This window comes from Acinonyx jubatus, chromosome E1, assembly GCF_027475565.1.
Source record: "Acinonyx jubatus isolate Ajub_Pintada_27869175 chromosome E1, VMU_Ajub_asm_v1.0, whole genome shotgun sequence".
Lineage (NCBI taxonomy): Eukaryota > Metazoa > Chordata > Mammalia > Carnivora > Felidae > Acinonyx > Acinonyx jubatus.
The window spans coordinates 22,129,491-22,154,375 of record NC_069397.1 but is presented as its reverse complement, the minus strand read 5'-3'; the positions used below and the strand labels follow the sequence as shown (position 1 = coordinate 22,154,375).

The 24,885-nt window shown below is 51.0% G+C and overlaps 2 protein-coding genes and 1 non-coding gene across 6 annotated transcripts; 2 read left to right on the top strand and 1 right to left on the bottom strand.

Moving 5' to 3' along the window:
* Window positions 1-384: 384 nt before the first annotated feature.
* On the bottom strand, window positions 385-22,208 carry LIG3 (DNA ligase 3). 4 transcript variants are annotated; one of them, XM_027034376.2, is made up of 20 exons: window positions 22,050-22,208; window positions 19,430-19,983; window positions 15,448-15,591; window positions 13,432-13,629; window positions 12,307-12,458; window positions 11,446-11,612; window positions 11,256-11,333; window positions 10,623-10,791; window positions 9,000-9,155; window positions 7,126-7,257; window positions 6,649-6,728; window positions 6,224-6,311; window positions 5,784-5,861; window positions 5,330-5,453; window positions 4,581-4,723; window positions 4,160-4,234; window positions 3,600-3,746; window positions 2,758-2,950; window positions 2,293-2,375; window positions 385-1,174 (listed from the first exon to the last, which is right to left on the bottom strand). In XM_027034376.2, exons 2-20 carry the CDS (start codon window positions 19,977-19,979, stop codon window positions 941-943), a joined length of 2,991 nt encoding a protein of 996 aa, XP_026890177.1. In that variant the 5' UTR covers window positions 19,980-19,983; window positions 22,050-22,208; the 3' UTR covers window positions 385-940. The 4 variants fall into 4 exon arrangements, with proteins under 4 accessions (XP_026890177.1, XP_053068518.1, XP_026890176.1 ...); XM_053212543.1 differs by having other exon boundaries at window positions 22,046-22,066; XM_027034375.2 differs by lacking the exon at window positions 22,050-22,208 and adding an exon at window positions 21,193-21,635.
* On the top strand, window positions 21,321-24,463 carry LOC113592683 (translation initiation factor IF-2-like). Its single transcript, XM_053211838.1, has 3 exons — window positions 21,321-21,501; window positions 21,616-22,190; window positions 23,872-24,463. The coding sequence occupies exons 1-3, from the start codon at window positions 21,321-21,323 to the stop codon at window positions 24,013-24,015; spliced, it is 900 nt and encodes a 299-aa protein (XP_053067813.1). The 3' UTR covers window positions 24,016-24,463.
* On the top strand, window positions 22,953-23,058 carry LOC113592757 (U6 spliceosomal RNA). Its single transcript, XR_003412717.1, has one exon. It is a non-coding gene; the product is annotated as a U6 spliceosomal RNA (small nuclear RNA).
* Window positions 24,464-24,885: the final 422 nt, after the last annotated feature.

Sequence of the window (24,885 nt, the reverse complement as noted above, 5' to 3'; positions counted from 1 at the left end):
CCAAGAGCTCCATAGCTAAGTGTGCCTAATTTATTTTGGCTAGCGAAGATTTACAGGGTATTTCCATTGCCAGAGAAAGTTCGACTGAACAGCACTCCTCTACACTGAATTGTTTTCCTTTTATTCAAAGACACCAGCCTCAGTGGCGCAGGAGCCTTTCTTGGTAAGGACGCTGTGTAGGTTTTGTCCTTGGGTGGATTTCTGACTTTCAAAACCAGTCTTGCTTCCAGATTTGGAGGAGGCAGATCCTCCTGGAGCCCTATGTCCCCCAGAGGAGTAGCTCACACAACCTCGCTTCTGTAGAAAGGCCCCATTTTCCTACCTGATCCTGGTGCCCTCCCTTCAAACCGGGACCCATACCCTGGAAGAGGAGAACACAGAGAATTAAGTCATAAAATTCATTTTGTTTTCTTTCAAATAAGGATTCATTCCTGGCAAAAAGGGCCAAGTTGAATACAAGTTCCGCCAAGTATAAGAAGCGTTTCCGAAGGCAATCTTTTAAATACAACTTTTAAAATGAGTCTGCAAGTAAAAGGGGCAAGTGGCTTTGTGGACAGCCTTCAATAGCCTTAATCGCTAGGGAAGTTACAGGGGACGGGGGGGGCAAGGCCAGGGATAACTGTAAGAGATTTTATTTATGGGGGGGGGGGCGTGGGGAAGCTGCTTTTGAAAGAAAACAAAGACAACCAAACCAGCACCCAGATCTGAAAGATCTATGTAAACCAGCAGGAGAAAGTGATTTCCCTGGAGGGGTGCCCACAGCAAGTCCATCCTGGTCGGGAAGAGACCAAGCATGGCTGGCGTGTTCTGAAAATGCACCGCTTGGAGAAGAAATGCCATCGGCCTCCCCTGGTTCCTGGGGCCGCCTGTCTGCCCAGCAGGAGCACAGGCCTGTGGGGAGGCAGAAGAGTGCGGCCAAGGGAGACGGAGGGCCGCGGTCCTAGCAGGGAGCTACCAGCCTCCGTTTCCGGATACACGCCCAGATCCACTCCGGGGAGACCTGCTGGGCCTCAGGGTTCTCGTCCCTGCTCCCCAGCACGTGCGTGGCCGAAGCCATGTCAAATTCCTGCACCAGGTCCCCATCGAATGCCACAAAGTAGCGTCTGAGACGGCTGAAGTCCGGCGTGGAGGGTGGCAGGTAGAGCCGCACCCCAGTGAAGATGTCCAGCAGCACCTGCAAACGCACAGGGGTCAGTGCGGTCAGCAGTGGGACCGATGGGCCTCCACAGAGACGAGCACAGGCCAGATACCAAGGGGACTTGAGACACAACAAGAGCCAGAGATGAAGCCTAGTGGTCAGGACACCAGCATGGAGAGTTTAGTGGAGAAAAGGAACGGGCACTGAAACCCATGTCCACCAGCCACTCTAGAGGAAGCACCCCCCTCCCTCCCTGCCTAGAGGGAAAGGAGGAAGACAGGGTGGGTCCCTATGCGGGGACCTGGAGAAGGGGGAAGTACATGTGTCTGAGAACCATCCGGCAGGCGGGACCAGTGGCTCTTGGACTCCGGGATGCCGGCTGATCGAGCAGTCCACGGTGCCCAACTAGCTAGGCTGCGGGGTCAGGAGCCCTCCTCGGCCGTGGACGGATTCAAGGGCTTCGCGCAGGGAAAAGACGGGAACGGTTCTACACGTCTGCCGGGGACAGGGCTCAGGGCCTGACTTGCCAAACTTTGGTGCTTGCCTTGGCTAGCGGGGAGAACTGTGTGGCTCCGTCACATGGTACAGAGATCGGGTGTTTACTTCCCACGTCCCCCCTGGGCCAGCCTAATCACTGGCCTCAGTAGGTGCTCAATAGCTGTTGTCAAACCAACGACCGAGAAGGGGCTACAAAAGGCGAAGGGCTCTCTGGGGGACAATCACCAAGCCAGCGCCCTCTCCCCACTCCGCTCCTCGTGGGCTCGGTCTGCTCTGGCCCCGAGCACAGACAGCACAGACTCACACGGCCAGCCGCACTCCACCCAGACTGGGCTTCCTCCCCTTTCTTTAATGTAAATTGTGACTTGGGAGCGGCAGCCCGATGGGTCCCTGCAGCCTCTCAGCGAGGCCCGGCTGTTCTATCTCCTGCCTGCGGGCACAGCTCTCCTTCCTCTCTGCTGGCTGGCCGGCCGCCTCTGCAAGGCAACGAGAGGGCACAGGGTGGAGCAGCGGCGCTGGCAGCCGCGGCGGGGTGGGGTGCGTGTCTGGCCATCAGTCCCCAGACATCGCTCGTCTCTCCGTGTTCCAGTGCAGGATCGGGAACAAACAGCCCTGGGCCAAGCCGGCCGCGGGTACCCCGCCATTTTTCCCCTCACCTTTGCTTGGCCCGGGGGCTCGTCGGGAGCCTTCCGCTTCTCTCCCACTCTCACGGGGGGAGGCTTCGCTGTGGGCTTGCTACCTGCGGGACAGCTCAGGGTTAGAACTAGGCGGTGGGGAGGGGAGCGGACACGGACCCCGGAGGTCAGGGCAGCACGCAGAAGGGCTAGGCCCTGGCTCTCCTAGGAGCACGGCTGAGACGGGAGGGGAGCTCAGAGGGGGCTTATCCAAAGGTCAGGTGGGCTCTCCCGGGGTCCCGTCACTCAGGTTTACTGAGCAGATGGAGGGGGCCCAGGAGAATGGCTTCTGGCCCGCGGCTGGACACACAACAGGAACACGGTCAACGTCTGTCACGGCGGATGCAGAGAATCACATGATCTCAGAGCTGGAATGTCAGACCAGGTCCCTGTCCTTTGATGTCTGCCTTCATACCACACTCATCGCCCCAGCCCCTCCCTTCTTACCACCTCGGCTGTTGGGGCTGCTCCGCCTCCCTCCTGCCTTCTTGGCACTGGTGGAGGGCTGCTTCGGGGAGGCCCTGGAGGCAGGCCGCGAGGTAACCTCGTTCTCTCCGCTGCTGCCCCCAGTAGTGGAGCTCCCCTCGTCTCCGGCTGCCACAGTGAAGTCTGCCCTCTCCTTGGACAGCTGGTACAGTTCCTGAGGAGAGGCACGGAGAATATCAGGTGTGATCCTTCCCTTACCTTCCCAGCCACTGGCCTCTGAGGTGTGTCTTAGGTCCGTGTGGCTAAGGAACAAAGAGGGGAGACAGACAAATAAATGGCAGGGAAAAAAGCAGCTGGCTTTCTTGGTGTGTGTGTGTGTGTGTGTGTGTATGTTTTTAAGTTTATTTATTTAGAGAGGGAGGGAGGGACAAAGAGAATCCCAAGCAGGCTCCCCGCTGTTAGCACAGAGCCCAGTGCAGGATCCGATCCCACGAACCGAGAGATCACGACCTGAGCCAAAATCAAGAGTCGACCGCTCAACCGACTGAGCCACCTAGGTGCCCCTCAGTGCTTTTCTAAACTCCGTCCCTGTCTCTTAGGGAGTCGGTACAAATCACTGTTCTCTGTCCCCCGGTTCTTCTCAGCAGCACAGACCACAGCCTGGGGCCAGCCCCCGAGCAGGAAGCGGGAGAGCAGCACGGCATTCTCCCTCGGGGTGCTGCAGCTCCTGGCCCTGTGACAGGTGGTCTCCCTCCACTGCCCTCCTGGTCTCAGGGGAGAGAGAACATGTGAGCGGGCCAGACAGCTGGGGTGCCAGGCCAGGACAGCAGGGCAGAGGACACACATGCAGCGTAAGCAGGCACCTTGAGTTTGGGGAGGTCAGTGGCAGATTTCCAGTCCTTATCATCACGGATCCGGGTGCAACGAGGGAATCGGATGGAGATTCCGTCGGCCGTGTGAGCCTCAGATTTGGAGAACTCAGCCCCTGTGATCTCCCACACGGCAGCTTTCTGTCAGGGGTTAAGTCAGGTCACTCGCTGGTGAAGCAGGGAAGCCTCTCCCAACCAGCTAGAAGCAACACAGACCCGTTAAAACCAAAAAGCACTGGCTAACAGGCGCTGCTGACGCTATGTGACCTTAGGGAAGTTCTGGCTCTCCTCCGGGGTCTCAATTTCTCGGTCAGTGCACAGAAGGAACCGGGCCCGGTCACTTCGAGCAAACCCTCTGTGTCTAGGGGATGGTCAGTGTCATCCTCCCTCTATTGAGGATTCCTCAGAGCCGACTGGCCCATCACTTGGCTGCCCGGTCTAGACCCCCATCCTCAGGTGGGCTGTCCGTGAGGTTGAAACGGCATCTCTATGGCCCTACAGAACCTGCAAGCTTGTTCTGTGGGCTGGAGGGCCTCGGGCCACTGGGCTGATACCTTTGGGTCTGGAACTATGAAGTCCGGGTAGTAGATCTTGTTGATTTTCAGCCAGCTGGGTATCTTGCTGGGATCCTGGAAGACAAAAGACGCTGTGCTGGGCTGTTCCCACGCCAAAACAAGAAGCAGATGCTACTCCCCTCCCCAGTCACAGGCTTGTGCAAAGAGGGGACTGTTTACAAAAGGCTGACCCTCACCCCAGGGGATCCTCCCTGCCCAGAGAGAGTTTGGCCCAGGGAGCAGGCGGGCCGGTCTGCACAAGGTTGGCACTCAAAGACTCGGAAGGCCTAATGCTGCTCCCATGGCCAATCAGCAACTCTCTGTGGAGACAGATCAACGATCCCCGCAGTCCCCCAAGCACAGCCAGTCTCAGTGACGACGGCCAGTCCAGAGGCCCAGACCAAACAGGTCCCTTCCTCACCTTACTGATCTTCACCATGTCCAGTTCCTTCTGCAGGCGGGCAAGCGTCGCATCATCATGGCCTCCCGAACACTTGGTGACCGTGCACCACTTCTGGCTGCCTGGGTCATAGCAGCCCATGAGGAAGATGGACATCATGCCACCTGAGGGGGGCAGCGAGTTAAGTTGCGGATGGAGGGAGCCGTTGCTGTCAGCCCCACGTGCCCAGTGAGGGGCAGCCTGCTGGAGGGGAAAGCCCTGGGCCCAGGCATTAGAGCGCCGAGTGCCCCTCCTGGATCTACCTCCTCTACCTCTTACTAGCCGCACAAGTTAAACCTTTATGAGCCCCAATTTCCTCTTTAGTCAGTTAGGGACAATCATAGAGAATTTGTCAGATTCCGGTGAGTAAAACAACTTGAACAGTGTCTGGCACATAGGAGATTCATTCCTCAGACCCCAACTTCCCCTCCAGTCAGGAGATTTTGAGATTTTTCTCCGAGTAGAAAGTGGCCAGGCCCCGAGGAAGTAGTTGATGGTGAGCTTCTTAATGCCAGGTAGCATAGGGTACTCTTGCCTGAACTCTCCCTGCCCAAGTCTATAACTCTCACATAGATGTCCCCACCTGAGGTGACACGGGCCAGTCTGGGGCCCTTGACCCCAGAACCGTGGAAGTCATGATGGGCCGTGCTGGTAGATTAAGCCAGCAAAAAGGCCAGCCTACACCCTGAGTGGTGCCTGTCAAAGAAGTCCCATCCAGAGGCCGCCCTGACCTTTGCTCCCTTGCCCATAGAAGGCCCCAAGGACCACCAGGTCAGCTGTGTCAGCCATGGCCCCCTCATTCAAATAGTCTTTCTTGACTTTCAGCCAGTGCCGCTTTCCAGGCTCATATGTACCCTGAGAGGAAAAAGCAAGAAAGATTCAAACTAGAATGGAACCTGCAGAAGGGTGGGATTTACCTCTTCCTTTGACATTTTGGCTCTACCACAGTGCCCGGCCCACTCTGGCCAAGACCCCCCAGCTCGCGGCCCAGGAAACATACACAAACCCATCCTCTAGACACAGAACGGAGCTGTGCGGACCCTGGAAAGGGCCCTGCTGCAGCCAGCCCCGGCCACCTCAGGCTGACGCCGCCCTCTGCTGGCCGGGGCTGGAGAGACCGGGTGGGTGGGGGGGCCCGCAGGAGAGAGAAAGAAGGCCGAGGGTGTGAGTGGCTGAGTGGCTCACCTTCACGTCCTTCAGCACCAGCCCTTCCAACCCCTCTCGGATGACCCGGTTTATCATGTCGGCCAAGTCCGAAGCTTTCTGAAGGATAACAGAGAGATGCTGAGGTTGGCGTGAGAACAGACACTGCTGTGGCGGGGAGGTGGCCGCGGTTCCCTTTCGCACACTAGTGCGGGGCCCACTGGACTTGAGTACGACAAACCAAGGTCTTGCAAAGCAGGGATTCTCCCAACCAGAAAGCTTCTGTGGCTGTGAGACATGGGGAGCCCGTCGCAGAAGAGTGTTTCATGCCCTGTCCTCCCGGGGGTGACTAGTGGACGACATACACACGTCGGCAGCCCCCATACGACAACTAAGACTCGTTCTCCCAGTCACATCTGACCAAGGGGCTGTGTGCCCTTTCAAACCACTAGGCGGCTGTCTGGGGTGTGGTCTTTGCTCACAGTGACTTGCTTCATTTCTGAGAACATGATCCGGTTGGGAATTTCAACCATGTTATCATGAAGAAACTTCCGCCGCTCACACAGAGGCCTAAGGGGGATGAGAGAGCTGAGGTCAGGGTCCTCCGACCCCCATCAGGAGTTCTGAGGAGGGAGGGACTCAGCGACGAACTGCTGCTTCGCGAGAGGGACTGCCATGGCTCAAAGCCTCTCTCGTGACCGAGCTGCGGCACAAAAGCCACTTCGCCCTCGCAGGTCCCGTTTCTGCTTTGTGGAGCACTGTGCGTGTAGCAAGTGTGCTACTTCTTAGCTCCCTCCTCCCCAGCTCTGGGTACAAAGAGGCACAGGCTCCAGCCCCTTCCCCTCCCTCCTTCCCAAGGTGAGTGAGCCCTTGCCTCCCTACTCAGGAGCCAAAAGAGCTCCCTCACCTGTCCATCAAGCTGATGTCATTGAAGTAGATACAATCAAAAACAAACAGGCAGACGTTAGCATCCTGGAAGGCAGCTTTCTGTAAAGAAAAATGAGATAGGAGATACATGAGGGACAAAAACAAGAGGGCAGAAAAAGTGGGGAGTCCCAATCCACTTCTGGAGACCCTCTAAAGCACTGGACAGAAAAGTCTTGACATGCTCTGAAGCCCTGGGCCACAAGGGCACTTAGCACATGGTCCTAAATGGAAATCAACCCAATTCTAAGTTCCCCGTACTAGCTCCTTTTATGTAAAAAACAAAAAAAAAAAACACATCTAAACTCAGGGCTACATTCAGAAATAGTTCAGAAACAAAGAATAAGCCTAACCTTGAGTGAGTGACAGATTCCCCTCCATTCAGACCAACAGTACGCATACGTCCACGTCCACATGCGCACACATGCTCCTTCCCACACGTGTGGCCCTGAGCCAGTACCTTGTGCACCCCAAGAGTCCCAAAGGGCAACGGTTTGCCTGTCTTAGTGTCGATCAGGAGCACCTCAGAGTCCAAGATCATGCTGTGGCCCCCAGGGAAAGCCTGGGGGATATAGTCCTTAAAGTGGGCCACCTGGAGGCAAAAGGGTGACTTAGGTAAGGGACAGAGGAACGGGCAGCAGTGACCTACAGCCGAGCCAGAAAGCAAAACCCAGGCCCCACAAGGAACGCAGAACATCAACACGGGGAGCCAAACTCATGTGCAAAACAGACCTAAGCCTTACCAGCCATTGAGACCAGACGAATGGGTATTTCGGACCCAGGAAGAGGTGGGCCTGGGTTGAGTCCCCTGAGCCATGGAGGAGAGTTTGGAGGAAAAAGGAAGAAAAAGGGCGTGCAGTATGCGCAGGAGCAGGTGGGGGTGGACAAACATGAGAGGAGGGAGTGCGGCCAGGCAGACACTTGTGGGGAGAACAGGTCAGCTACAAAGAGGTGGATGGAAAGGAAGAAATGAACCCTCTTAGGAGCAGCGAGGAAACAGGAGGGTCTTCTCTGAGAGCTTGAAATCCACAACCATCTTCAAAATGAGTAAGAAAGGATGTTTGGAATTAGAGTTTTTCCTGATAGAGGTAGAAACCTAGTCTCTGATAGTTCCAGAGAGGGAGGAGTCCCACCCTTGCTAGCCCCTGCCAAGTGATGCCAGCAGTGAGGTCCAGAGAGCGTGACTGCGGCCTGATTCCTCCCCTGGGCCGGGCACGCAGGCCCTTGCTACCTATGGGGCTGGAAGCTGGGACAGGAGAGGCCTGTATACCTGTCCTGCTCTACTTCAATCCCCAACCCACTCTCCACAAACCCGAAGTACAGGAGAGACAAGGAACGAATGAAGCTTTGGAAAGGGGTCTACACTCCGAAAAGCCAGGCTCGAACTTCTTCCTGGGTAACAGAGGTGCCCACTGAGCAGCTGCTCCCTGGGAACAGTTCCTCGGCGGCTTTACTGGGTCCGACCACGCCAGTGAGCCTGCGCTCATCTCCCCAGGGAGGGCAGTGCTGAGCTCTCCTCTGGACATCTGAAATGAACAGCCCGAGGCTCAGGGCTCTAGCAGGAAGGCAAGGGGAGGGGAGCACGGGAGCCACCCAACAGGTCCCCTTCACCCCCGGAGCTCTGAAAAATGGAGTCTGAGCAAGGAGAGAACGGGTAGCAAGGACAGGAAGTCCATCTACTCACAAGCTTCTGGGGCCAGATGTTCCAGGTGCTTTCCCCTGAAGAAAGCCCCAAGGCTCACAGAGGCCCTGGTGCTGAGAAGGACTGAGGGGTGAGGTTCTTAACGCCCCTGAATGAAGGACAGGAGTCTGGGCTCCCAGATGTCCCCACTGGACTGTTTCCGTCAGCATGTAAGCCTCCAGGGGGCAAGAACCTTTGCCCATTTTTTTACTGCTGTACACCCACTACCTGGAACAGTGCTCAGCACAGACAAAACACTCGATAAATATTTACCAAACTCATGAACGACAGTTCCACAGCCTTTTGTACCCGACCTGTAATTTAGCTCTGAGAAGCACACGGGCATAGAAACGTAAGAGACAAGCACTGCAAGTCACTTGCAAGGTGAGCTCACTGTCTCAGTGTCACAGTGGGCAAGGGGAGCATCGCTGTCCCCTGGGGCTCTGCTGACTTACCCAAGTCTGGGCTCTTTGGCTGTCCCTACTGGGCAGCCCCTCGTTAATGAGACTCCAAAAACAAACACACGTTCATTCAACAGATACGAGAAAACCCCTGTTGGGTACCAGAGCTGAAATGACTATGGAACCCTGCCCCTGAGAGTCTTAGAGGCGGGAAGGTTAAGAAAGTCCCGGCAGAAAAGAAGGAACCTGTACCTTGTGAGGCAGAACGGGCTTGAGGCTGCGGCTGAAGTAGCTGAAGTGGTCTCCATTCTTATGCACCTGGACTCGCTCCCCGTCATACTTGATCTCAGAGAACATGCCATTAGGACACTTCTTCATCGCATGTTCGATGGACTTGCAGGCCTCGGCCTTGGGGTGAGGAAAGACAAGCCTGGAGACTTACAGGTGCTCTCCCACTGGGGGCTGCTCAGCAGGGACAGCCCCAGAGTCCAGGTCCCGGGGAGTGAGGACCGGAGGATGCCCTCAGGGCTGGCACGGAGCTTGCCTTTTGAAGACTACGAATGTGATTCATTTTAAAAGAGTAATAAACTTCCACTGAAACAGCATTTCATTTTCTTCTCAATAATTTAAGATCTTGCAGGGTCTTGGCTTATTGTTAAACACACTGGTCAGCAAAGGAGGTACGCAGAGGTAAGATAAGGGATGCAGAACGTTGACAGGGGCTGGCAGGGCAGCAGCGGTCAGGGACAGCGGTCAGGACAGGTCACAGGAGTGCTTCCTCACATACCAGGGCCACCCTGCCTCACATAACACTGACTGACTGACTACCATTCTGGGGCTATTCACGGGTATAGATCAGACATAGCCCCGCCACACCCTCCATGTGCTATCTTACATGAGGGACGCTGTCTTAGCTTCATGGTTGAGAAAACAGGACGTTCAAAGAGGTTGAGTCCTTCCTTAAAGCTATATAGCTGGTCAATGGCAGGGCTGGTGTTTGCAGCTAGCCCCAACTCCAAAGCCTGTGGGGTTAAGCACTAAGCTATAGAACCCATGCCACTCTTCAAATAAGTGACAAGTTGTACAATAGACTCTGGACAGAACTCTTATAAAAGTCAGAAAGGCCACTACTGCTGGTGACAAGAGTCCTGTCCCCGGGATGGTGAGCTCACAAATTTGGAGCTGGCCATCCCACATTCCCGGGAGGGAGAGAACACTTCTGCGAAGGCGTTAGCAGCACACACGAGGCAGGTTCACAAAAGGCACTGCACCGGCTGGAGCAACCCAGGGACCGCATAGTAGGCCCAGCAGCATATGTGGAGGGGCCCGATGCACAGAAAAACCAATCCCAGAAAGGAAATCCCACATCTCGTGAAATGAACACAGGCTCAAGATGATCTCGGTCACACCTGGTCTTCATTCCTTGAGCTGTGTTTTCCAGAAGAATATGAGGCCAAGCCACCCTGTCATAAGCAGCTAGGCTCTGCCACTAAGTCTCAGAGCTACTTTGGGGTAGGTCACAGAATCTCAGGAGTTACTTAATACATCCACCTGTTTTCAGGAAAGATGACCGACAAACCATTCTAAGTAGATGCTTCAGAAGATTTCATACATCATTTGTGTGAGGGAAGGAAAAAACTAAGAAGGGCCAAGTAACTCATTCAAGATTCTACAGCTTGCTGGCAGAGTCGGGCCTAGAATTCAGGTATTTCTGCTAGATCACGCCGCCTTCTCCGTTACCTCTAATTCCCCGCGGAAACATACCCCTCCGCAATTCCACTGTTCCCTCCCCAAACCCCTCCAGCATCATACCCTAGCAGATCTCACAAGCACGGGGAGTATCTGGAGCACATGGGGCCGGAGCAGCATCCTTACCAGCATGGGCTGCACTGGCGTCATCAGTGAAGCCTGGACACTCAGAGCTCGTCTCCGGCCTGGCTCCTTCTCCACCTCCTGCTCATTGCGGAGGACTCGCTCCACCACATCCTGCAGGTTGCGTGAGGCTTTGAAGGCTTCATAGGCATTGGGGTCAAGGGCATCTAACCTGCCAAGGCAGATGGGAGCAAGGAAACAAAACCCACTGTCTCTGACCTTACTGCTTTAGATAGTAGTCAGTTCTCAGAGAGGGAGCATCTCAATACAGAGGGGAAGCTGACGCTCTATTGTCTAAAGACTTTCACAGGAAAACGAGCTCTTGGAAAACTCAGCATTTTGAGATACTGGGCCTCCATGGGTGCTGCCATGGCAAAGAGGGGGCCGGGGCGGACAAGGAACTCATATTCTATTTTTTGAACATGCTCCATACTTTCCATTTTAACAACTGCGTGAGAAGGGGATCCTTACATCTTACGTGAGAAGACGGAGGCTGAGCTAGGTCTAGTGATGGGTCCCACACGAAGGAATAAGGCAGAATGAGGATTTAAATCTAGATCAGGACTCCAAGGCCCTGACCCCAGCTGGCAACAAAGGAAGCTGGCAGTTCAGGCCATCAGAGGGGCTGGGACTTACACGTGTTTTGCACCTGAGTTCATCTTCAGGTCATGTTTGATCAATCTGATGATGCACTTAAGGTCGTTGGCTGTACACCTAGGGGTGAGGCACATTCAGCCTGGTCTCTGCAGAGCTGTGGACCCCCAAAGCCTCCTCTCCTGGCGATCGCATCTCCCCACACCCAGCCCCACGAGGCAGCTCCCCCGACCTGGACGCGATGTCCTGCAGGGCCTGCTGTTGCTCATCCTCCTTGGTGAGCTTGGAGAGGCGAAGGAGGAACGCATCTACCTCTTGGATGGTGAGGAGGCTCTTGGCAGCTGGAGGGAAAGACTTGCTCTGCTCAAAGAAGACTCTGATCGTCTCTGACACGTCACCCTGTCTCCAAAAACCAAAATGGCTCTGCTGCAACCCCAGAGTGGCCAAGCGTATCTCCCAACCCCCCAGCACTAAAGGTGAGTCAGGGATTTCAATCATCACTCCTATTCCCAGCTCGCACATATTGGGCTCACTTCTTGGAGACTCTATCCCACCCACAGTTCCTGGAAAGGGCACCTCTACCCGCCTTAGGATCTGGCCATCTGCCTTGGCTGAGAAGTGACGCAAGGAAGGACTAATCCAGGACGCAGCCAATTGGGTTCCTGGTAGAATTTGGACCAAGAAACAAATATGGTCATCAGGTAAGGGCAGCGCTCGGTTAGAAACTTTCTATGCTGCCAAAGCTGGAGTTGTGAACAAACAAAAGCTGAATGTTATACCAAGTTACGGTGAAAAAAAAAAACAAGAAAAAGGAGGGCCCAGAATGAGAACCCAAGGAGAGCCAGTGGGAAGTCTCAAACCCCGTCGCTGAGATCTAGGCCTCTCATGGGGTCGCAGTCCAATTTCCGTCCTCAACCTCGTGACACTAACGGCTATGGCCTCTAGTAAAGGAAGCTCTCTCGAAAAGGAAGCTTGCTCAAATGGGTTTCAGTTTCCTAAAACAGTATATGCCCCAACCAGAAAAAAGAGGTTGCAGGTGCCTAGCTTGGCAGAGCCCCACCTGGAACGCCGCCCACCCTCCCCTTCCTCTGACCTGCTCCAGGTCTCGTGCCATATCATCTGGGTTGCAGTTAAAAATGCGGCTGAAAAGCTTCACAATCTGCTTATCGTTCAAGTTGTAAACACTCTTAATAACACCTGGCAGCAGCAGCTTCACTGTTAGGTACACGTCACCGTGGAAACCATCTGGAGGCAGAAGAATAGAACCCTTCTTGAGAAATGGGAGCTTAAACAAACACATACATAAACTCAAGGAACTGAAAGAGATGTCTACATCGCTGTCTGTGCTGCCACAATACCCCGTGTACTTCATCACAGAGGTAGAGGCTACCGCATCTGGTGGCTCGTGGCTTACGCATCTACCTCCCCGGATGAACTCCCACAGGGCGGAGCCACTGTTTTGCTTTAGTGTCCCCAGTGATGAGCACATTCAGATGCTCAATGATCATTTGTTAGATGAATCGTTCACAAAAACCTTATCCAACATTCAGGATAGTGAACTTTCCTCTTGGTCAAATGCAATAGGTCCTTCCGGCCTTCTGGGGATAAAATAAGGGCAGCAGAAGAGTGACGCCACTGTGCCCCAAGAACAACTGGCTGTGCTCCCTGTGGAGCCTGTAAGAGGTAAAAATGGGGGCGCCTGGGGGGCTCAACTGGTTGAGCATCCGACTTCAGCTCAGGTCATGATCTCATAGCTTGTGAGTTCAAGCCCTGCACTGGGCTCTGTGCTGACAGGTTGGAGCCTGGAGCCTGCTTCACATTCTGTGTCTCCCTCTCTCTCTGTCCCTCCCTGCTCACGATCTCTCTCTCTCTCTCTCTGTCAAAAATAAACATTAAAAAAAAGAAGAAGTAAAAATGCAGGGCTCATTCTTCAAAATTATTAAGAATTTCAAGTGGCATCTGGCTGGCTCAGTGGGTAGAGCATGCAACTCTTGATCTCAGGGTTGTGAGTTTGAGCCCATGTTGGGTGTAGAGGTTACTTAAAAATGAAAAATCTAAAGAAAAAAAAGAGAATTTCAAGATGGTATTAACAGAAGATTACATCAAAGCAAGCTCCCCCTCTCCCCCCGTGAAACCGTATAGTTCACATGCCCACGAAACCAGTCACGGCTCTGAGCTCTTCAAAGGAAATGCCCATCTAGGATGTTCTAGGCCCTACCTCCTGCTGAACCTTTCCGAAGAAAGTCCTGTATGATCTGGGTCTTCGTGTTGTAGCTAGGATTTTCAGCCACCATGGCACACAACTTCCGAAACTCACGTAGCAGACAATCCTTGTGCTTGGGGTCACATCTGCTTGAGGACAGGCTTGCCTTAGGGGTAGGGCTTGAGCGGGCTTCCCCAGAGTTGTTGGGCTTGGCTGTTGGAGAGAGAAACATGAGGGAGGATTCACTGGCCTTGCTGAGAAAGAAGAAAGGGAAAGTGACAAGCCATCTGCTGGAGCTTCACTTAATCCCCCAAAATAGCCCTGTGGGGGGGATACCATTATTCCCACCTTACAGGTAAAGAACAGGCGTCACAGCTATTAATGGGAAAGAAACACTGGCCTCACACCCATGCAGGTGCCCAGCTGACGCGCATGTGTTTATAGGAGTGCCGCACAGAATAGGTCACCTTTGTGCCGAGAGGAGACCTCAGCAATGGTAAAGCTGACCCCAGAGAAGCAGGGAGAGCAGGAGAAGAAACCAAGTGACATATTAGTCAGTGGGAAATCATCACTACCGCAGACTGCTGGGGCTGGAAGACGCCTTAAAGATTACCCAGTTCAATCTCCTCATACTGATGAGGAACCCAAGACCAGGGAGAAGGCGTTTCCAGCCTTTCGCCACTCCCACCCGCCCATCACCACTTCTTTATTCTTGCCAAAATAACAGGTATTTGGCTCAATGAGCAAGACTTTCCTCCAGATATCCCCAAATGGTCCTCTCTTACTTCCTTGCGGCTATTTACAAAGCAAATTCTGTTCTGCAAGCTTGCAGCAGATCCATTAGCAAGCAGACTGCTGACGTAAGCTTCCTCTTGTCTGGGGTTTGTAAATTATGAACCCATCCCCAACTCTGACCCGGAGTCTAAAGAGGATTTTAGGGGACAAAATCTCCAAAGTGTGACGTTCAGCAGGATGCGAGAATTTAGAACACCCCATTCCTCTCAGTTCCTCCCAAATTTCCCTCCCTAGGACCAGGGCCCTTCCAGAAACACGCTGTCCTTATCGCTACCTGAACTCTTCTGTACTTCCGTCTCTGGCCTACAACCACACAAAAACCAAACCTCAGAGTTTTAAAACAATAAAACCCCCACAGAATCAGGCACTGTTTTTGCAATCTTTTCTCCATTAGTGCTCATGAGAATACCGGGTGGTAAACGAGGCAGGTGTTACAGTTCCCACTTCACAGATGAGGCCACAGAAGCTCAGAGGTAGAGCGACATGCTCCCCTGAGCGAGCTGTCAGATGCTGGGACTTCTGACTTGAAGCCTACGCTTCTTTCACTCACAAAAAGCCACCTCCGCGCACAACTTCTAAGGCCATGTGTTTGGCTTTACTTTCTTTACCTGAGTCACAGAAATGTCTCCAAATGATAGAGGCAGCAGGGTGCAGGGAAAAGAGCACAGGCGTTGGAGTTAAACAGACTTTAGCGTAAATACTAATTCCATAATGAACGCTGGACGTCAGCTTTCTCTTTCATAAGACAGGCCTCGTAAAAGTACTTCGTAAGGTTAACTGAAGGAACAAACCAAATTACATGGGCAAGAGTCCCTACCTAGCCCAGTGCTACCTGTTACACAGGACACACATGCCACCTCCCTTCTTCCATACTTTCAGCTCTGGTTTGGGCAAGATTAGGGATGCAAGTTCTCAAACTTCATTCAGTACCAAAAAACAAGGAAGCTTTAGGGCAGGGTATAATCATCTCCATCCGACCTAGGTGACTACTTCAAGGGCAAAAAGTCCTGCCAACACAAAACCTCTTTAGGCTGCCACAGAGATTCACATACACAAAGAAATGCTTGCTATACAACTGGAATGCTGAAAATTAGCCATTACCTGCCTCTGCTCAGAGGAAAGCGAATTCTGAAGGAGGCCAGATAGATAGCACAGAACTTCCACTCTTAGCCAGAATCCCAAATAGGATTCCAAACTAAAAGAACCATAATGGCTAAAGCAGCCCTAATCTCTCACCTGCAAAACCAGAAAATTTCCGAGGATTGGTATTGGTGACAAATGAGGCACCTTTCACTGGAGACGTCACCTGGCCAGTGGCTGTCAGCTTAGCCTGGACAACAGCTTTCTTCTTTGGTGTGCTTGTTGCCTTGGAAGACAAATCTGTAGGACCCCAAAAGAAGGGAAAATATGTTTCAGTGAAAACTCCCTGAGAAAAGCTTCCAAAGAACCTCACAACTGCTCTTACAGCCTTACTTGGTAAGTTACTACCATGGCATTACAAAGGTTGGCTGTGGACTGATCTGGTTTTGTTTCAAGTTTATTTATTTATTTTGAGAGAAACAGAGGGAGGGAGGAGCAGAGAGAGAGGGAGAGGGAGAGAATCCCAAGCAGGCTCCGTGCCAACGTGGAACTCGAACTCACAAACCATGAGATCATGACCTCAGCTGAACTCAAGAGTCAGACACTGAACGGACTGAGCCACCCAGATGTCTCTGGACTGATCTTTTTGAGTGAAGCTAGTGGGTAACAGAGTACTGGGGGCAGGGGAAGAAGGAGCAGGTTCTGGCGACAAAAGACCCCATTACTCTGCCTCTGTTAGTAACTTATATTTTCATCAACACTCTCTACTTCTTATCCCATATATAATAATCTCCAGATTTGGGGAAAATCAGAAATCACATCTTCACAGATAAAACTTGGGGACTCAGCTCCATGGAATTAGCCCCCTGATTTATAGATGAACAAGAAAGTAAAATGAAGATGGAAAACAGAGCAGGTCAGGTTGGCACAGGCAGGAAAAGCCCAGCTGCTGAGTTTTTTGAGCTGTGTGACAGTCTGACTCTACCTTGTATTTCTCTTCCTCTGAAGGAGATTAGTTAAGAAGTGACAAAGGCTAAGGCCAATGGCCAAGGCAGGACAGGATGGGGAACTTGAGAAAGGAGTATATGTGAAGTAGCTTTCTCTCTTGCAAGTCTTCTCTCCGATCCAAGAACAATGATAGATAGATGCCCACTTTTTTTTTGTTTGTTTTTTATCTTTTTGCCCATTTTTAGAGCCACTGCTATAGTTCTCCTTCGGTGACCAGAACTATACTTAATTGAAGATAGGATTACTTTAAAAATGAACACATGAAGAGTGCCTGGGTGGCTCGGTCAGTTAAGTGTCTGACTCTTGATTTTGGTCATCATCTCATGATTTGTGGGTTTGAGCTCCACATGGGGCTCTGCACGGACAGCGCCGAACCTGCTTGGGATTCTCTCTCTCCCTCTCTCTCTGCCCCTCCCCTTCTTGTATGCTATGTCTCTCTCTCTCAAAATAAATAAAGTTAAAAAAAAAAAGGTCAAAATGAGCACAGGAAGGTCATAAAGGACTAAATGGATTTGGAAATACCAGTGTAAGATTTCTAAAATATGCACACATGTGAATATGTACGTGTGCATATAGATGTATCTGTGTATGTATATGCAGGCGTTTTTGCATATGAACATACATTTTCTAGTTCTGTCTGCTAAAAGAGCTTAAAAGCAAAGATACCTCATGGTAACAAGGATACAGAGCATCTAGATTTTGTTCTTTAAAGACATTCCCCACTAACAGAACCAGGACTCTTCAGAGAAATGGCAGATTCCAGGGTTATGGTAGGATACACATGAGGTAAGCCTAAGAAGGGCACCTGGGTGGGTTAGTCTGGTGGAGCACGTGATTTCTTGTTTTTTTTTTTTGAGAGAGAGGCAGAGAGCAGAGAGAGAATCCCCAGCAAGCTCCACACTGTCAGCACACAGCCAGATGTCAGGCTCGATCTCATGAACTGCGCAATCATGACCTGAGTCAAAATCAAGAGTCGGACACTCAACAGACTGAACCACCCAGGTACCCCAGAGCATGTGACTCTTGATCTTGGGGTTGTAAGTTCAAGCCCCACACTGCGTGTAGAGATTACTTTAAAATCTCAAAAGTAAGAGCCGCCTGGTGGCTCAGTCAGTTGAGCGTCCGACTTCAGCTCAGGTCATGATCTCACAGCTCCTTAGTTCGAGCCCCGCGTCAGGCTCTGTGCTGATAGCTCGGAATCTGCAGCCTGCTTCAGATTCTGTTCCTCCCTCTCTCTCTGCCCCAACCCACTCGCATTCTGTCTCTGTCTCTCTCAAAAATAAATAAACATCCAAAAAAAATTTAAATAAAACCTTAAAAATAGTAAGGAAATAAAATAAAAAACTAAAGTAAGCCTAAGAGCATTATGCCAGAAAATTAAGGAAGTACTTTAAAATATTTTATTTTGTTAATATAATTTATTGTCAAATTGGCTAACATACAGTAGGTAAAGTGTGCTCTTGTAAAATATTTTTAAAAACAGGCACCTGGGTGGCTCAGTCGGTTGAGCATCCAACTCTTTTTTTTAACTTTTTTTTACATTTATTTATTTTTTGAGAGACCGAGAGAGACAAAGCACAAGTTGGGGAGGGGCAGAGAGAGAAGGAGACACAGATTCCGAAGCAGGCTCCAGGCTCCGAGCTGTCACCACAGAGCCCGACACAGGGCTCAGACTCACAAACCGTGAGATCATGACCTGAGCCAAAGTCGTACGCTCAACCGACTGAGCCACCCAGGCGCCCTGCATCCAGCTCTTGATTTGGGCTCAGGTCATGATCCCAGCATCATGGCATCGAGCCCTACATTGGGCTCTGTGCTGAGCGTGGAACCTGCCTGAGATTCTCTCTCTCCTTCTGCCCCTCACCCCCACACGTGTGCATTCTCTCTCTCAAAATAAAAATAAGTTTTTTAAAAAACATTTTAAAAAATGATGAGGCAAAACTGAGAACAAACTGAGGGTTGATGGGGGGTGGGAGGGAGGGGAGGGTGGGTGATGGGTATTGAGGAGGGCACCTTTTGGGACGAGCACTGGGTGTTGTATGGAAACCAATTTGACAATAAATTTCATATATTAAAAAATAAATAAATAAATAAATAAATAAAAAATGATGAGGCATCTAGGACACAGAAACCAGCTCAAAGGGGTTTCCCAAGTGGCCAACTATGGGATAAATACCAAATTAATAAAATACAATAAAATTACAAGCCACCAGGAAAAAGTAACCTGTGAGTCCATAGGATAAGAAGTTGAAAGATAAGAGGGTGTGATGGTAGGCACTCTAGTCTTTAAGAATATCAACGGCATTTAAAAAAAAAAAAAAAAAAAAAAAAAAAAAAAAGACTACTGAAATGTTCCACATTAAGGAGGACAAAGAGACAACAAAATGCAATACTGGATCCTAGAGTGGGATTCTGTACCAGAGACAAAAGCTATAAAAGATACTGTTTGAGGGGCGCCTGGGTGGCGCAGTCGGTTAAGCGTCCGACTTCAGCTCAGGTCACAATCTCGCGGTCTGTGAGTTCGAGCCCCGCGTCGGGCTCTGGGCTGATGGCTCAGAGCCTGGAGCCTGCTTCCGATTCTGTGTCTCCCTCTCTCTCTGCCCCTCCCCCGTTCATGCTCTGTCTCTCTCTGTCTCAAAAATAAATATTTAAAAAAAAAAAAAGATACTGTTTGACCAACTGACACAACTGAACACAGATGGTGGATGAAAGTATTATATAAGGCATTGATTTACTGGAGCTGATAACTGTTACGGTCACATAAGAGAATATTCCTATTCTTAAGATATACACACTGAAGTACTTCAAGGCCAAGGCCATAACGTATGCAACCTACTCTAAAATGGGTCAGGAAGAAAACTGTGCACGTGGACAGAGAGAGTAACAGCACAGGAACACAAATGCTAACGCAAAGACAACGAAATGGTAACAACAGGTATGTCTGGGGAAAGGGAATAAGAGCTTTTTTTCTTTTTTTATCCTCACAACTCTTCTGTGAGTTTGGAAATGTTTTCAAAAAGTTAAAAAAAAAAAACCAAACACAACAAAAAAGAAGAAGGCAGGCAGGGAGGAAAAAAAAATGGGGTCCTACTCTCCCCCTCCTTTCTCTCAGCACCAGTTCCCCGCCCACCTGCAATGTGCTGGCTTATCTGTTCCTTCTCATTATCTTCCAGCTCTTCCCAGCCTTCCAGCTCGGTGAGGTCCTCAATTTTTTTTGTGGTGGCCCGGGCCCGCTCCAGTTTCTCGAACATGCATTTAATGTGATACCACTCTTTCATATCGCCCCCGGACTCTGAGAAGGGGTTGGGCACCACTTTGCCGATCCGGCATACGCCCTTCACGATCTTTTCCTTGCACTTTTTGCAGCCGGCCGTGCCACGCTTGGCGTAGTCCACACAGAACCGTTGCTCGGCCATCTCACAGGGGCCACTGCAGAGTCCCACATGCGACCCTGGCAAGAAAACAAGGTGGGTGGCACGTGGTCTTAGACCGCCTTTCTGGGATGACAGAACGGCCTTTCTTCTCTGGAGGAGGCCGTGCCCATGAAACAGCTCTGTTTCTGACCAATGGCCGAACTGTCTTCTGTCAGGCCAGCGATGTTGTTCTCCGAAGAGGCAGAGTTCTTTTCGCCCAAGTGCGCGGAGGGTTGGGAGGAAGAGGATCTTGAAAGTCAAAGTCATACAGCTGCATGAAAAAGACGCAGGAAAAGTGACATATAAACCAGAAGCTAGGCTTCCACTGTCCCCAGAGGCCAGAGTCCTAACACAGTCCATGCTGACTAAACATTTCCCAAAGTATTAAAGATTTATTGCCTACAGGATGAAGACAAGTTCAAAACAGGAAAATTCAGTTTGCAAAAGGGTGTTCAAGTATCTAATGCACACATGTACATCTAGTAAATCATAATCAAGGGGATCAAATCCAAATAACATAAAAGCTTTTCTCAGGCCATCAGCAACATCCGATACTCGTAATGGATGATGACTGGTAAGTATTACAAGCTATCCTGAAGTTTCTTTTTAATCACCAAGAAGAACTGCATTAGGTTTGTGAAGTTTTTAATGTGAAGCATAACATATATGCCATCCTCTGAAAATAATTCACTATATAGATTTGTGATGTAATCAGATGACCTACTTTGAGAGGCCATTAAGTGGAGAGCCTAGAACCAGACTGCTTGGGTTCATATCCCAGCTCATTAGCTGCGTGACCTTGGTAGGTCACTTAACGTCTCCCTTCCTCAATGTCCTCAACTGTAAATATGGAAAACGATAGTACCTAACTTGTCATTCTAAGAGGAAGGCCCAAAGAACAGAGCTGGGCACACAGCACAGGTTCAAAACCCACTGGAAGCACTTATTTTTTAAGGAGAGGCTCCCTCTGTGCAACCAGCCTGCTCATAATTTATAGCACCTCGAATCAGGGAATGTTGAAGCAACTGGACGGCAAGAATCAAAGGAACTGATAGATCAACCCGCATGGAAACAAGGGATTATGTCTACCTGGTATCCCCCCACCTTTTTATATTCATATTTTCTAAAGTAGCTTCATTGTTCTCATTTTAAATATCCTGGAAATTCTTTCCAGCCCGCACATGCTTTGCAAAAGGGAAATAACGTTAGCTGTTTACAATGACAGGCAGGCTTTACTTCCTGTAGTGCAACATGAAGCAGAGGAAGGCAGGTGGATCGGGATCAGGGATGGGAGTGCGACTGGGACTGTTCAGTTGAGTGACTATATTATTTTTGAGAAAACCCTTAACTCCTTGGTGTCTCAGTTTCTGTTCTTTCCAAAGTAGGGAAAACAATACCTACTCCACAGGATAAGTGGGAAAATTTAAAGGAGTCCATGGATGGGCTGGGGGAAGGGGCTCTGAACTCCCTGAAAACGTACACAAAGTGCGCAGATTCATCAAGGGGCATTCTCTTGGAGAGGAGGTCTGCAGAGGTGAGTTATGTGGGCAGGGCAGGCCCATCGGGGGAGCCCAGGCCGAATTAGGTTTCCACGCGGTCCTCAGAAGGATGTTTGGGAGGCGCGCCCCCTCGCTCCGCACGGAGCCGACCGGAGAGCGCGGCGCAGCACCCCACCCTCCGCGGGGCCCGAGGCCCAGGGCGAGCTGGGCCACGAGGAGGCACCACGCTGCTCGGAGCAAGCCCGTGTGCTCGCAGCCCCCAACGGCCGCCGCGCAGCGTTTCCTCCAACGTGGTGGAGAATGAAACGGCTGGGGCCCGAACGCAGCCCGGGCCGGGAAGCGAGCGCGCTGAAGCCGCTCTTCCCGGGGGGCCTTCCCCGACGCCTTCGCGGGGGTGGGCTGAGCGACTGGCCGGTGCGAACGCCCGGGGACGGCCGCGGAGGAAGCGGGGAAGCGAGTTCCTCGGTTCGGACCGGCCAGGGGCGCGAGGACACGGCCCGGGGCTGGGGAAGGGGACGTGGCCGGCAGAGAAAACCTCCCGACACGCACGGACGGGCACGGAGGCACACGGGCCTCGGCGCGGCCAGCGTGGTTCCGCGGGGGCCCCGGGGGACCCTCCCGCGCGCGGAACCGTGGGGGTCCCCGGGAACGACGGGCCAACCCCCGTGGGTTCCCCGGGGGCCGCCACGTCACGGAGGGTGTGCCCCGGGGCTCGGCGGGCGGGCGGGGGAGGAGCCGAGGGGGCTGGCTCCCGGGCCGCGCCGAGCCCCGGGCCCCCGGCCCCCCGGGCCGCCTCCCTCCCCGCTGCCCGGCCCCGCCGCGCCCGCCGCTCACCTACCTTCCCCGCTCCAGCGCACACCGCAGGCCTCGCACCGGGCGCCCACAGGCCGCGCGCCGCCACGACGGTTGTAGCGCCTGTCTCTTTAAATCCGGGTCCTTGAGCCCGCGCAGTGCGCAGGCGCAGAGGTCCGGGCCCAAGGTGCTTTACGCGTCCCCGCCCCCCCTGCCACGTGGGCGGTGGTCAGGTTCCGCCCAGTGCGGCTTTGGGTACGGTGTTGGGGTTTGGGGGTGGTTCCCCGCCTGCGGTGGAGGTCAGGAAAAGTGGAGGTGCCGGGGGCGGGGGGGGGGCATGGTGGTAGCTGGGGTCGCACCCTGGCCTGACCTTCAGAGGACCCCCCCGCCCCGATGCGTTCATAATGTTAGAGATGCTCCAGTCCTTAAATCGAATGGTTGAGAAACTGTTTTGTAATGAGCTTGGGGAAGGCAAAGGAATGCGTCATTCAACCTCTTTTTTTTTTTTTTCAATTTATTTTTATATATTCCCTGTGTCTTGTGTCCTGCACAATGCCTAGCACGTTGTATTCAATAAATAGTATTGAGTTGAAAAGCACTAGATACGTGGACACACATTAAGGTGTAAAGGAGTGTTGGGGAGAGTAATCCCTTGTGTTGCTTAAACCTCAGGTCAACTTTTTGAGGGATTAGGATGGCTAGTTTTACAAAAGAGCAGCAGGCTCAGAGAACCTAAGCGAACTTGTTCAGGGTCTAGGAACAGCAAACAATCGGGCATTATTAGGCAAACTAAAATCAGATTCTGGAGGGAATTCTGTGCTCTGTGCAAAAGAGCTTGACTTTTACTGTGTAGGGGATGGGCAACCATAAAGGGCCTTAGGGAATAGTAACTACTTTTGAGGCTGGGTCAGGGAGAGACTGAGGCAAGGGAAGAAATGAAAGGTTCTTGGTGCTTGCTGAGGCAGCACGTAGACTAAAATGGGAACATACAGAGAAGATTAGCATGGCCCCTGCACAAGGATGACACACAAATTCATGAAGAGTTCCATATTATTAAAGAAAGACAATTTTTTCTTTTTTTTCCCCTTTTTTCTTTTTCTTTTATGTATATGATGGTGGATGCTACCCAAACTTACTGGGTAAGTTTTGTAAGTTTCGCATTCATTTCATAATATATAGGTCAAACCATTATGCTGTGTACACCTTAAACTTCTGTAGTAATGTATGTGAATTACATCTCAATAAAGCTGGGAAAAAAAACAAAACATTTCTGGTAGTGACCCATGTGAGAAAGTGGCCTGAACATGCTCAGTTAGTTGGGATGGAGAGGAACGGGCATCTTTTGAAAAATAAATATTCGGATTTTACTTTTTATTAAAAAAATTTTTTTTTGAAGATTTTACTTTTACATAATCTCTACATCTGACATGGGGCTGGAGCTCACAACCCTGAGATCCAGAGGTGCATGCTCTACTGGCTGAGCCAGCCAGACGCCCCTAAAATAAATACTTGGATTGGATAAATAAATACTTGGATACAATGCTCATTTACCTAAAGATGAAATGAGAATGACTTGAGTGAGCAGGAGATAATGGTGCCATCAACTGAGATACAAAATGAACAGGGAGAAGTAGGTATTTGGGGTAAAAGGATGAGTTTTGTTTGGACATATTTGATTGGTTGAGGACAACCACAATCCCACTGTTTGGAGTGGGGCAGTCTTTAGTGTGCTGCAGAATGAGCGTGGTTTTGGGGTTTGGAAGGTCACTGGAGGCTCAAATTTTAACGGGCAGTTGAGGAATCCTGATTTCTATCACTGCATTTACTACATTGTTTTGAGAATCCCCTGGACTATACCTTTTTCCCAGGCCCTGTGCTGTTGGCTGCTGTCATTGCTAGCCACATGTGGCTATCAGGCTCTTGAAGCATGGCCAGTCCAAATCGAGACGTGCTGTAAGCGTAAAATACACACTGATTTCAAAGATGTGTTGCCAAACAACAAAGGACTGTAAGGTATCTCATCAATTATCTATTTGATTCCATGTTAAAGTAATCTTTTGGATAAGTTGGGTTAGTTAAATAAAAATATATTAAAATTAATCTCAACTGTTTCACTCTTTTGAAAATGTGACTAGAAAATGTAAAACTGCATACTCCACTCACTTGATACTTCTGTTGGACAGCACTGCCCTGGACTTCAGTGTTTGTGGAGGGTGACATCTGTGCCTTATGTGTCTTTTTATCGTCACTGTGGAGAATAGTACTGGGCACATAGTCGGCACTCAGCAAATATTCATAAATACATTAATGAAACCCATGAGTGAATGCAAGGACTTGAAACTCTGACATTGATCAGCTCCCTCAGAAGAATGTTTTATTACATTGTATCTTTGGCAATGTTTGATGTAAATGTGCAAAAAGACTCAGGCTCTTAATGTTTGTTTTGCTTGAATACAGCTCCAAGGAACCCCTAATCTCTTTGATTCACCCTCCATTCCCCTGTCCCCCAGTATAAAACAGAACTAGGTGTGAAAGCTGGCAGTTGCATTTCCTTAGACAAGTGGGAACTGTTACCAAGGAGGGTGAAGTAACGTGTAGTGGAAATAGCAGGGCTTTGGAATAACAAATTTAGGTTTGAACTATGCTGTGTAACTATTTTCTTAACTTCTCTGGGCTTCAGTTTTCATGATGAAATGGGGCTAAAAATACCTTCTAGGATTGTGTGTGACAGTTAAGTGATAGGATTTATATTAACTTGCAAACTGCACTTAGAGGTATTTCACTAAATGTACATTCCCCTCCACTCCCCAGCCTGGATGCATCCATCCCACTGCGAAGCGGAATCAATCAGGCAGGTATCGAATGCCTATTCTCTGTTCGGG

Coding starts and splice junctions, on each gene's coding strand:
- LIG3 (XM_027034375.2), bottom strand. CDS start 21,221: ATGCCCCTTGATGAATCTGCGCACTTTGT. Junction 19,984..21,192: donor GATGAATCTGCGCACTTTGT/GTACGTTTTCAG, acceptor TTTTTCATGCAG/CTGTATGACTTTGACTTTCA. Junction 5,862..6,223: donor CAGAAATGAAGCAAGTCACT/GTGAGCAAAGAC, acceptor GTTATCCTTCAG/AAAGCTTCGGACTTGGCCGA.
- LOC113592683 (XM_053211838.1), top strand. CDS start 21,321: ATGTTTGGGAGGCGCGCCCCCTCGCTCCGCACGGAGCCGACCGGAGAG. Junction 21,502..21,615: donor CGCGCAGCGTTTCCTCCAAC/GTGGTGGAGAAT, acceptor GGGTGGGCTGAG/CGACTGGCCGGTGCGAACGC. Junction 22,191..23,871: donor CGCAGAGGTCCGGGCCCAAG/GTGCTTTACGCG, acceptor CCTTTTTCCCAG/GCCCTGTGCTGTTGGCTGCT.